Source organism: Trachurus japonicus, chromosome 16, assembly GCF_045865225.1.
Source record: "Trachurus japonicus isolate A0001 chromosome 16, Traja_1.0".
Lineage (NCBI taxonomy): Eukaryota > Metazoa > Chordata > Actinopteri > Carangiformes > Carangidae > Trachurus > Trachurus japonicus.
Window position 1 is genome coordinate 21,275,807 of NC_140922.1, and position 13,810 is coordinate 21,289,616.

General features: G+C 39.5%; 1 protein-coding gene across 1 annotated transcript in view; it reads left to right on the top strand.

The window, feature by feature from the left end:
* sntb1 (syntrophin, basic 1) overlaps positions 1-13,390 on the top strand; it is a 43,647-nt gene extending 30,257 nt beyond the window's left edge. The window contains exons 5-8 of the mRNA XM_085802505.1: positions 219-355; positions 861-1,057; positions 7,660-7,889; positions 11,288-13,390. Coding sequence (XP_085658631.1) covers positions 219-355; positions 861-1,057; positions 7,660-7,889; positions 11,288-11,380 — 657 coding nt within the window. The 3' untranslated portion in view covers positions 11,381-13,390. The remainder of the gene's footprint in view (positions 1-218; positions 356-860; positions 1,058-7,659; positions 7,890-11,287) is intronic.
* Positions 13,391-13,810: the final 420 nt, after the last annotated feature.

Below are 13,810 nucleotides of genomic sequence, written 5' to 3' on the forward strand. Positions count from 1 at the left end.
ATACTTTGTAATCACTTTAAAGTTATTACTCCAGACTGTGGTAATTTGTACACTTAACAAAACAGTGCAGTAATCCATGAAGAAAATAACTTCTTTTCTTTTCTATTTTCATTTTAATAGCACAGTCCCCTGTGACCTCAAACAGTGCAAGTGGGTATAGAAAATGGATAGACGGGGACAGTCATCCATATCTCATTGTTTATCTGTTTGTGCTGCAGACAGAGAGCGAGAAGCAGTGCTGGAGGCCGGTGCTGGTGGTCCTGACAGAGAAAGACCTGCTGCTCTATGACAGTCTACCACGAGGCAAGGAGGCCTGGCAGAGCCCTGCACACATTTACCCACTTTTAGCCACACGGTACGGCATCATCAAACCTGCAGACATTTTTGTTGTTAAAGTAATTGAATGCATTTTGATATTAACACCACTGCTTAATTTATGTCTATCAAAACTGATATTGGTGACAAACAATAGGATAGGATAGTGCTATAACCATGCAGTTTCAACACTGCCAAGGATTAGAAATACTTAGAACTGCAACTGTTTTATCCATGTAAATGGTGGAGCCTTACAGAGCTGCTATGGTAGTGGCAGACTTTTAGACTCATAGCTGCTGACTTGACAGCTTTTGGCTTGGCAAACAAATATTGTTCTACTGTACTTGCTAACAGTTTTGATATCCAGGTTTTGTGAAACTATGGAAAAAGCACAATGAGAGCACAACACAAGAATGTTTTAGAAAGATAGAAGTTTCTTTTCCTGTGACGAAATAATTTTTCATAACAACTTACTTTCTTAGTGATAATTCATGTGTTCCTTTGATATACTATCTGAAACTACATCAGCGTCTGTGTTTATTCAGTCTGGTCCACTCTGGTCCTGACCGGGGGTCCCCTCACTCTGGCACGGAGCTGTTCTTTGCCACTCGGACTGGCACGCGACTCGGCATCGAGACTCACTTGTTCCGGGCTGAGACCACCAAGGATCTGTCCCTGTGGACCAGACACATAGTCAACGGATGTCACGCCTCAGCTGAGATGATCAAAGAAGTCACTACAAGTGAGTGAAGTTGCATAACACAAACATATATTCAGATTGAGTAACGCACGTGCCTTTTTAAAAGGGGGAAAAGCATGGGTGAAACATTCACACGCAGACTCCAGAGACACATCAAGGTGTAGCTGTGGATAGAGTGGAGTGAGCTGTACAGGTCACTAAACTGGATTCACTGATGCCTCATCAGTCGTGCTCCAACACGCTGCAGCAAACACATCCATAGGGATTGAAAAGGCTTCAAGGGTAAGTGCTGCCTGAAGTCTCACAAGCCTAAAATAAAGTCTGAATCCAGCACATACAGAAAAAATGTATACAACCACAGCCTACTGAGATAGAGGAGAGGGATGTGATATAATTTGACAGCCATATGGAAGATGTGAACAAAGACCTTGCTATTTATAGCCAGGAATGCTTTCCCAGTGTGTGTGTGTGTGTGTGTGTGTGTGTGTGTGAATGTGCATGTGCACTGTTTAACATTAGGTATTGGTCATCCAGGGAATTCCCCCCCTCCTCCTCCCTCTAGCTCCCTCTTTGCCTCCTTCCCTCTCCAAGCTCATAATGTCCTGGGAATAACACTTCTCCCATGGGTCCCCTCCTGCCCGCCCCCTCCACATCTCTCTATCTCTGATAGCACTGTGCCAAATTAAGTTTCACTTCAAACTCCACACGTTTATGAAACAGCATGCATCCAGCAGCATTATGCTACACTACACCCTTCTCTGTCAGCTTTTTTCACCACCAAACTCTTAAAAATCATGTCTGCACCCATTGATCCAGGTTTAAATGTCACGCTGTGATTAGCATAGCAAGGCTTGGTTCACGTCTGCCGAGCACGATTTACATTCAACACTCAACGGTGTGTGATAATCGCCGGATATTGTATGTCAGAGAAGTTTGCTGGGAAATGTGAACATTAGAAGGATATCTTATTTAATCCCATGACAAAACGCTGTCTAGACTGAAACAAGCTGCTCCACATCAGTGTGTCCTAGCTGGGAAGTAGCAGCTGAGCCAACAGATACAGTTTAAATCTGCATTAATAGACTTTTTTGGGGCAATTTTAGAACATGGAAAGACTTTGACATGACAAATGATAGTGAACAGTTTATAATCTATTCACCAAGGAGATACAGAACAGTGTTAGCATTAATGTGGAGTAGTTTCTGGCTGGCAACCTCATGAATGTTCTCCTACAAATAGATCAAATGTTGACCAAAAGGGTTTACCAAAGTGATCACAATACATCCTAATGAGGACATGGGTGTCTCTACCTAATTTACTGGAAATCCATCCCAAAGCTGAGTTATAGCAGTTCAATGAAACATTACAAATCAACCTTGTGGTGATTCTCAAAGTCAGGATCTACATATTATTAGGATTCATCCTGTAGGAACCATGAATCTACACAATTTTATCTCAATTCATCCACAAGTTCTGACATTCATAGTGCCCTACCACTTCGATGGCTAAGATTGTTTGTTACAGCAGCTTTAATTCTGTACTGTAAAGCTGATTTATGACACAGGTCAGTGACACAGGCAAAAGGAATGAGAAAAATGAGAATGGTTTTGAATCTCTACTGCTTACTATTGAATTTCTGTCTCAAATGAAGGCCATAACTTCTCTGAAACAGATTGATGTTAGCACCAAGTCCTTCCTTTTATGTGGAAGTAGGAAAGTAATTTACACTTCCATGAGAAGGAGTGTGATAATGCATACAAAGTGCATTCATTCATTTTTCAGCAGTTGCCACTAGAGGAGTTGTTTCGTTGACCTTGTCAGCTTTTCATCTGTGTAACATCCGGATAAATCATTACAGTGGTTTATTCACTATCAAGGCCCGTGGTAAAGATTAGCTCTGAAGATGGATGAACTCTCAATCACTCACCGGGTAGCAGGACATTCTTAATGGGATGTTAAAGGGGAAAGTCATTTGTCCGGATATGAAATCAAATTTCAGCTACACTTGGCCAACTGTCATTTTTGTTATTAATATGTCCAAAGTAATTTAAACTTTTCAGAGGTTATGTTGATACTTTGAGCAATTAGCAGACTCCAATAGCTTAGGGAATTTAACAGAAATGAATAACTTAAATTGATCCTTTGCAGTGCGCCTAAAATAATCCAATTTATTTATTTATAGAAACAGCCTCACTACAGGGTCCATTTGGTAGCTATACAATCCTCTCACTATATCTTCATCAGCTGGTCTCATGTTTGTGAACTCACTGACAACTACTGCTAATTGGTGATCAACCTCATTAGACTCCTCTTTGCAGAAGTGTTTGTAACTATGAATAAGTTATTTCACAATCACATTTTCCCCTGCATTTACTTTGTAAGCTTGTTTGCATTCATGCCAAGAGTTGGATTAAAAGACTGATAACGCTGTGTGGCTGCGCTACATACAAGACCACAGCCAGAAACAGTTAGTTCAGTTTAGGTTAGTACACAGTACACACTTGAAACAAGGGGAAACAGCCTGGTACTACCCAGAGATAACAAAATCCAGATCCTAGCTCAACATGTGTTCTACCAAAACGAAAACAAGTTCTTTTTTTCTGGTTTTGTTTTGGGATTCATTTGTTTTGTACAGATCCAGACTAGATGTTTCCCCCAGTTTACAGTAGATATTGAAAGATAAGCCAAGCTACAGTAACTGGCTGCTGAAAAACACCAGAGCAGCTATCTTGTTTTCTCACATGCTCCCTACAGGGTCATGAATTAACTTTTTCCATTCAAAATATCACTTTTATCAATTTAAAGTCAACAATCATCCTCCTCCTTTTTTACGTCTACAGTACAATGTTCTTGTTAATGTTGTTGTATGATGCTGTAGTATCTCTTAGGTCAGTTGGAGCTCCTTAATGAACAGGTAAACAGTTTAATGGCTTGCAGCACAAATGAAGTTATTTTACCTCAGTGGTTGTGGAAAATTAAACTATTAACCTGCTGTGACACTTGAAATTGAGCACAGTGGGATGTCAAACTATGAAACTGCTTTTAATGATATGATCTACAAGTTTAAAACAAATGACAGTGAAAACTGATTTTCTGTCCTGTAATAACCTTTTGTGTTTCCACTTGTCGTTATAGTAACTGAGCTGTTGTCTCCCTCCTCTCCCACTCTCGCTCTCTCTCTCTCTCTTGCCCTCATTCATTCAGTTCCTCTCTGTCTCTCAGTTATCACTCTCTGCCCCTCCTTCCCTCCTTCTGTCTTGTCCACTCACCGTCAGGCAGAAAGCAGGGCTTTTGTTGGAGCCTGAAAAGCCCCTTTCTCTGTGTGTGTGTGTGCGTGTATGTGTGTCCCCGTATGTTTGTGTGCGTGTGTACTCTGGTGGGAAACCCTGGTTGCCCCATAGATCAAGCCTCTCAGGTGGAAGAGTAGAGTTTCAGGTCTAATTTGCACTCCTGAACACAACAAAGACCCCACACTCTTTGCCCCATTTACCCTAACTGTTATGCCATTAGGGAGACATTCGTCCTGCCACATTGTTTATACATCATTAGAATGATATTACACATTATGAGACTCATTTTTCATCATGAATGAAATGTCTTTAGGGTTATGTGAATATTAAATTGTATATTTGACTGAGCGTGTGCCTCATTTTTCTTTTGATTCACACTTTTATTCTTATCAGCATGACCTCCTGAAATTGTAATCAAAACACCTCTGTTGTTTGCTCTGTGTATCTCACAGTTGATAAGGAGTGGATAGATTACTGTAATATGCTGCTTTACTCCACATGCAACACCTCATTTGATCAGCATGGTTTATGACCAGCATTGCCTCTATGGTATCACTACTGAAAATGTGTAAAATACTGTATAGCTATTGCAATAACTAAAAAACAATAGTCAGCTCCTGAGAAAAACATCACATGCATAATGAGGGATTGGACAAAATATGATAAACCCTTAAGCACAGCATTGCAAACACTGCCACATGCAGTTTACCTGCAAAGACATGTTCGTCAGGAACACATTTACAGCAAATAGTTGTACAATTACAGTTGTAATCATTTATACTACAAAGGCAGCACACAGAGAGAGATCCAGTGACTTTCATTGGACATCTGGAGAAATTTGATTGGATATTATGAGTCAAGTGTGTTGCCAAACAGCTGATGGTGAAGTGTAATTGAAAAAACAAACTTCAATAGTCTGTTTTTCGAGCTTCATTCATAATGTTTAAGGGTTCCTCCCTCTAGCATACTGTCTATCTGCAGTGTTATTTAACGCTTGCACCTGTAATTTTGGCTCTGACTTTGTCTCATGTTGCTTTGTACACTCTCTCATTTAAGTGCTAATTACCCTGCCTCCTCTACAGCTGACAACTGCTGCTAATTGATAATCAAACTAATTAGAGTCACCTTTGTTGCAGTGTTTCTAATTGTAAAAAGGTTATTTCAGTATGAGAGTTTCCCCTCTGCTGAACCATAAAGTTAGTGATCTATGTCACACTTTCACACACAGCTAAAATGTGCTAAAAAGATGGCCAAAAAAAGGACAAAAGAATCACTGCAAATAGAATTTTATTTGACTTGATGATGTGGCGCAGTACAACCAGTCCATCTGCCGCTCTGTGCGGGATGAATTTGACTCGGGAATTATTTGCATGCAGTGTTTTACCATAGACATATATCACCTATGGATAAAGAGCTTTAGCTGTGTGTAGGATGGTTAGAGTGGTTTGACTGATGCTGTGGTTAAACATGAAGAAACAGCCTGTTGATAGTCAGATAAAACAGAATGACGCTAGCCACAGGCAGCAACAACACACATGCACACACACACACACACACACACACACACACACACACACACATGGATATGGTGGATACGGTATGGATGACGCCTACTGTACAGTATATACATCTCCATTTCTCTTTCACATGTCTACAAAAATGAAAAATACAATCACAATGCAAGCCAGTAATGAAGCATTACACACACTCTCACTGCCATATGTAAACACATCCAACACTCCATGCATGTTACACACATGCACACACATCCTGTTCAGGCTGTCAGCAAACAATGGAAAGATAACAATGCTCTTCTCGCTCGCTGTCTCTTTGTCACACAAACACACTTCCTGGTGGATCAGATGTTGTCGAGAGAGGAGCTCATGGTCTAGATGAAGATTTCATTGTGCAGTCTTAATGTCTGCTGGGACAGTGGGGATGGGGGGGGACCTCTGCTGTCAAGGTACTGGGAAAAAAAAGGGGAAATGCGTTCAGTTCACACTGTGTGGAGACAAGACAGGTTCTTCATTAAAGCAGAGGAAAGTGATGCGTAAATTGGGGGAGTAGTTAAAGATAGTACACTCGGCTTTCAGCGGGACACATGCTGTGAAGAGTGAGGGGAGAGAGCGGGAAAGAAGGTGCTTAGAAATGCAGCAGAACAGATAAATTACATTCTCTCCTTTCAGCGGGATGGTCTCCACGTGAAGAGAAGAGGCTGTCATTGAAACTATAATGTGTTCTCTGAGTGAAGAGACATGGGACACAGATAGAAATCTAGTGTATCAACAGGGTGTCGGTGGCAGCATTGTAGATGAGCACGACATTTTAATACATTAAGCATAATTCGGAGAACAGAAAATTGTACCATGTTTCCCTCTCGTTTATTATACTGTACATGTAGCCAACACTGATGTTGCCTGTTTCACATTGATACCAATGAGAAAAACCTCTGAACATTATAATATGTGATAAATGACAGGAAGGCATTATACTGTACAGTATAATCTATGCTTTTCCTATTAAAACGTATGCTACCATTTTGTTGTCAGTCACTGTCTTCTGAACAGAAAACCAGGAAAACGGAGCCATGAATGTCATTACAATATCAGAGCTAAAAAAAAAAAAGGCCAAAGATTAAACATTGTTGTCCATGTTATAAGTGTTTTCTATTATGAAACCATAATAAACTCAGGTCCACAGAGTTAATTGGAACCAGTAGTATAGTGTGATATAAGGCTGGACATTCATTCATTCATTCAATACTCAATCTTTAGAATATATTTACTGACATTCAAAGCTTTGTTGACTTAGCAATGAATGCTTCTGGGCAAATTGTAATTAAAAACTAATAAAACTAGTTAATGATGTTTTTCTTTCACATGTTTCAAGAGCTGTCTCATGTACTGTAATGCACCACACATATAGAAGTTTGTTTGTTTGTTTCATCCAGCCATATGATCACCTCTGTCACTAAAACCATGCAGCTGAAATAGGAACTGTATCAATGTCATACGTCTTTTTTATGTTCACAACAAAGAAAGTGAAATAACTTTGTAGAAAAATCCAACCTTCTTACATAACACATTAATCACACTGAATGTCCCTGGCTGCCCCTCTAATTGAAGCCAAAACTTGGCACTAAAGCCACTAGACAATACAAGATGTACTGTGTATCCCTAAAAAAGTAAGCAGCGTTTTCCAAGCCACAATATGCATTTAAAACTGCACTGCAACTGAGATTTACATCACACTCTTATTTCTGTCATTCTTGTTATTACTCCAAGCAAATATGAATTAGAAGAGGAAGACTTATTAACAATCAAAACTGATCAATGCCCTCTGTCTGCCGTCCAGGTTGTCTGTACCAGGGTCAGGAGTGCCGGCTGGTGATTCATTACGAACAGGGCTTCTCTGTGCTGGCTGACCCCAAACTGGCAGACGGGGAGAACGGGGAGGAGAGAGGAACTCACACCCCCTCAAGGCCCAAAGTGCTCCTTTCATACCCCTATGAAAAACTAAAGATGTCTTCAGACGACGGAGTTCGCATGCTGTTCCTCGACTTTGGAGGGAAGGAGGGGGAGATAGTGAGTATCTTTTATCTCTAAAGTGTTATGTTTTGTCACACAAAATGCAATGTTCACATGCTCTGACAGAAGCTCTGTTGTGCAAAGTCGTGCATGGTACACTGAAATTAAACAAGGTGAAAAATATGTTGCTGTTCTAAAAAACATGCACCTCAGAATATTGTGACTTCTGCTGCTAAAATGAGCTGCAAGTGATGTTCAATCTTTTTTTCATTTCACCTTTATTTATTCAGGGAAGGTCATTTGAGAGCGAGCTCTCTTTTTCAATGACGCCCTGATTACAAAAACACAGTTATACAATATACAAATACATCAATATCATAGTCCACAATTACATACAGGCTGTAGAACATTTGATAGCAAGTTTTTAAAACTATTCAAAGAAATAAGACGGTCCAGTTTCAGACAGTTTTGTAGGTTATTCCACTTTTGGGGGGCATAGAATTGAAAGGCAGTCTTCCCTAATTATGTCCTTTGTAAAACCAAGGTGTCCTGTGAATGAGTGTGAAAGTTACAAATTCTAAGTGAGATTAAACTGGTAAGATATACAGGCAAAGCTTTGTAAATAAAAAACATGCAATGTTGTTCCCTCCTTACACTTAGCCCCATTATTATAATTACAATATCATAACAGTACACATCATCTCAGTGCACTACTCTTAGGTCAACCTAACAGCCATGAAGCCTGATCAACAATTTCTCAGTGAGGAAGAAGATGTAGATGTGCTTACAGACAGTTTATGTCACTTTAAAACCATGTTAAATTAGATATTAATTATAGAAGAATGTCTAACATAGTTTAACATGTCTAAAGTAATATGAGAAGCAGAATTCACATTTGACATTTAGCAATGTTAAAAAGTCACACAGGTAGAAAACCTTCTGTACAAGATGGTGTTTTTTACCCAAGTAATACCAGAATGAATTTTGTACATTTTGCAGATGTGGCACAGGGCATGTAATTTGTTTGGAAGAATTTTCCCACAAAGGAACAGTAGCTCAAATGTCAAATAAATAGTGACAGCCCTCTTATGTTTTCATTTCAAGTTACACTGAGTCAAAATGGCTTTCTTTCATCTTTTTGAAATACACAAACAACTGAGCTTTCAAAGTTATAGTGATGGATAAAGAAATATATATTTAGCTTCCTTGGCTGTGGTCATGTGCAGCTCACAGTAAACAGAACAAGTTCATATGCTCTCTCATGGGGTTTGAGAAAGCCTTGTGGGAAATGAAGCAAAACACTAACTGGACTACAAATATAGAAGACGGGCAGGGGGAAAGTGGTACAGCAGAAAGTAAATTACAGCACTTCATCACAAAATAACTCTTGTAATAAAAGGAACTGCACACATAATACAGGTCTCGCAAGGTAAGAGCATTGGAGAGTGGAGTTTTCTATAAAAATAGCCTGTCACTTACTGTAAGAGTTTTAATCTTTTTACACCACTCAACAGCTCAGTGTATGGACGTCTAGGTGGCTCGAGGTTTCAGGGGCCACTTGATACACAATCGGGACCAATTGGATGTTTATACCTGAAAACAACCAAGTACAAGTACTCCCACTGCCCAATATGTTCATCATTTCATCAAAGTTTCATATTTTGCCTCTTGGATCTTATGGACAATGCTGATGTGAATAAAAACGTGGGTGTCAGGAGAATGAGCTCTAGCAGTTCCTGTGTTATCTTCCCCTGGCACTAATACAAACAGTTTCCACCCAGAAAAACAACACTGATGTTTTGTCATTCATCATAAAACCATGGCAGTGTCATTTACTGTATGCTGGTACAATAAGTACAGTGGCAGTTAAGACTAGAATATTTTCTCTTTAGGCTTTTGGGATTCACAAACTGGAGACTGAACTGCTTTATATGTGTCATCATCTGGATCTGTCTGTATGATAGTACACATTCAGCTCGGTATAAAGACATCCATGTCTGACTGCTCAGTTTATGCTGTAGGCAAATAAGCAAAGACTTGGGAGCTTTGATTCAAACCCCTCTGTTGGCTACCTCAGCGCAACAGATTTTCGCGTCAGCAGAGTTTCTGAATCCCAGAACAGTCGTAGATAAGGCTTCATAAAAGATCCCAAAACACTTGTGGATGTGGCTGATGGCTCATTAGCTTAACATTTGAAAGCAGAATCAGCTGTAGCTATATTTTTCCACAGTGTTGACTCTCCTGTCACCACTTGGCAGGAATGATGTCTGATTTTGTCACCGTGATTGATACTTTAAGCCAGACCATTGATTGTGGCTTGAAAAACAAGAATTATATACAAACTTAAGCTCTGATTGATCAGAAAAGCAAAGACAAGAGCAAGACTATGAGTCTTCAGTAATGCTGGTGTCACTGTGACATAGTGAGCTGAATGCTAACATACTCATAATGGCAATGCTGACATGCTACAGTGAAGCAGATAATAAAGTGTGCTAGCATAACAAAATTTGCTAATGAGCATAAAACACAAACTACAGGTGAGACTGATGGGAACACTAGATATTTGGCCAAAAGACAAATCAGTCGACACATTTAATTACTAAAAGTTAAGGGATCAAGTTATTACAGTTCATCCAGAGGATGTTAATGTTTATTCCAAATTTCATATTTAGACTTTTCACTCAGAAACATAAACACTGAGCTGCTTCATAGGGAAAAGTCAGGGGATTACTAAAGCTGCTGGGATTCATTAGGCACCAGGAATGTCTGTACAAAAAAAGTCAATGCAATCCATCCAATAATTCTGAGATATTTTAGTCTGGATCACTGGCCGACATCACCATCCCCTGAGCCGCAAGACGCCAGCGTAGCAACAAAACACAAAAAAAGCATCTATTTCAACTCTTGAAAACACAGATTTGAAAAAAAAAAAATCATGTGTGGACCTGTTATGGTGCATTAGTCTACTCATATTTCATTGTGCAGGGTTTCCTGGAGTTGAGGTAGCCTTAAAACTTCCCCTGTGTTAAAATTGACTGACTAAACAGTAGTTTAAGTGTGAATTTATGGGTTGAATCTCCCTATAGGCCCTAGGAACAGGATATGAGTCATAGTACCGGTGAAATCACCCGCTGTTGATTCAGGCTATGAACAGAGCTTTGTTCACAGTGATGTGGTGTTTGTGTGTGTATAGTGCTTAGCTCCAGATAGGACCGTCTAATCCTCGCCTCATGGGGAACTGTTGACTGTGGAGTTAGTTTTGAATATATTTTTATGGTTTTATGTGCTTTAAAAACCCTCTGTCTCCCCCCCACCTCTTCTTCTCTCTTCCACCCCTTCTGCTTATGCTTTAACGAGTTCTCACATCGTTTAATCTTTTTCTCTCTTTATCCCCATCATGTTTATTCCATCTTGTTCTACTTTTTTAATTCGGTTGTTTTCCTTTCCTCCCGCAGCAACTGGACCTCCACTCGTGTCCAAAGCCAATTGTTTTCATCCTCCACTCCTTCCTGTCAGCCAAGATCTCCCGCCTGGGTCTGGTGGCCTGACAGCGTCTCTAAATGGACGTTTCACCTGCTTGGACAACAGAAATCCACCTTGTTTCTACACCTACATCTGCAGCCCGCATGCAGTACACAGTGTCAAAACTCCTTCAGTCGGGGACCCAAGATGAGTGAATGTAGCTTCTTTCTGGAAATTGACCTTTTATATCGGTCGCCAACACTAAATAAAAAATAAAAAAAACACTGGAGAAAACAATCCCCATTGGTTGGTGAAATGGACTGACATTGGGGACAAGCCGTTCATTTAAGGGCTGCATGGACTGAAGTGTTGACTGAAGAACCACAGAAGAAAACATGAACTGTACGAGATGCAGAGGGATGATCTATACATATATTTAGAGGGACACAACGAAAAGAGTAGATTGGGCATTACTGTCACGTCCAGGATTAGAAGGACTGGACACATGCCGCAGGGGTTGTGATGAATTTACTTTTAATTCAGTCAAAATGTAATGGCAAACTGCCTTCCATTTACCATTTATATAATTTATTCGCCATTAGCTCTGAAAGGACATTTTGAATTTCACTTGTAATTTTTCTTCTACAAACACTTGGCACACTGCAGAAAAACATTTGTCATACATTTGTCTTTGTTAGCATCCCCTGAGATGTCTTGTTAGCCGTGTCAGCATTCATCATTGAAAGTGGGAGCCACAATCAGTAGCACCGATACCCACAATGTGACAGCCGCCTCAAATTCAAATAGTCTCAGTATTCTTCAAGTGGGTTGCACATGGGGACCATCTGGTGGTATTTCAGCATTTGACTGATTTGACAGTGATCTGACATTTCTATAATGACTTCATATATATAAGCTATATATATATATATATATATATATACAAAAAAGATTGGCTTCAGATACATGAATTATGACTTACTCAAATATTCAGTATTTTTTTTCTGTCACATTTAAATATAGTGTCCCATTTATCATTTTAAAACAGAAAAAAAACTCATATCCAAGTTATGAAAAAATGTGAATAATAGCCTGTAATGACAACTGTGTCCTCAACACTGGGCAACCAGGTGGCATTAGATGTTGTTTTTGTACTTTCACTTTTATTTTCCACAATAACACTAGTATTGCATATTCACAGGTGTTTATGATAAAGACATGAACCTCTGTATGATTAATTTATCCTTTATAGTGTCATCGCTGAATAATAAGGTAATATTCAGAATACACAGGTAAACATATTCTTGTCAGATCATTTCAAGGTAAAGGTTTGATCCCACACTTTCTTGCTGAGACTTAGATGACTTATGAAGCTACACCAACACCGAGCCAATAGCTGCTTGCCTATAAAGAGCTAGCCTGTAAACAGATACCACTGAACATAATCATTAATCATTCCTCTTCATTCTTAACCTGTCGAGAAAAATTAGCATAAAGACTCCACCATTGGCAAAAAAAACCCCAGATCTGATCTTCTCACCTAAATCTCAACAAGAAAGCAGCTAGACCTGCATGGATTTCCCAGAATGTTGGACTTATCCTTTAAATGTGATTAGATATGATGATGATGATGATGATGATGATGATGATGGTGATGGTGATGATGGTGTTCGCTCCTTTGATCTCTGTTTCAGGGTGGACTTCACTCTTCATCATTGTAAATGTCATTGACCAGCTGAAATCCTCTCAAGAGCTGCTAATGTTGTATGCGGTTAGTGGACAAACTACAGTTATGTTATGCATCTAGCAAATGTCTGCCATTTGGTATTTCTGGTAAATCTTTGTAATTCATATTGAAAACTTAAACTCAATCAAATGGTGCCACAATCAATCAATTATTTATATTTCATCTTAGCAAGGTAGCCATCGTAGAAGTCTTCAATCCTGCTTTTCATGCCTGCAGCAGCCGGTGTGGCTCATTATTGTTTTTGGATGTTGTGCAGCAGACCACATCAGTACACATGGCCTGCTGCCCGGCCCTTCCCTGTGCCTTCAGATGATTGAGAAGAAAATAAATATTTGAATTGTGAATGAAATGGATCGTACAGATCGGACGATGAGGGTGGAGCAACAGTGTGACTTCCATGACGGCTACATTAGTCTCGACTCGACCAGCAGAAGCTTTCTGTCTGCTCTTTCCTTTACATCATAGTACACATTTGCAATGACCATTTTTACACATGCACTGTGAACAATGATTTACACATTGTAATCCTATCGCACTGTAGAGGGAACATCATCTGTTTTGTTCATACTAAATGATAGTGGAGGTATTATAACAAACAAACTGATACCTGATTCCTGATAACCTCAAGTGGAGAGAAGCTTTGACAAGTAGATTACTCTGATGCCTTCGGCAGCTACTGTACTGCCACTCAGAATGATAAAGCTTAGTTTTTAACTCCATGCACATAAATCATGTATTTAACAAAAAAATGACACGATTAGTCTGTTTT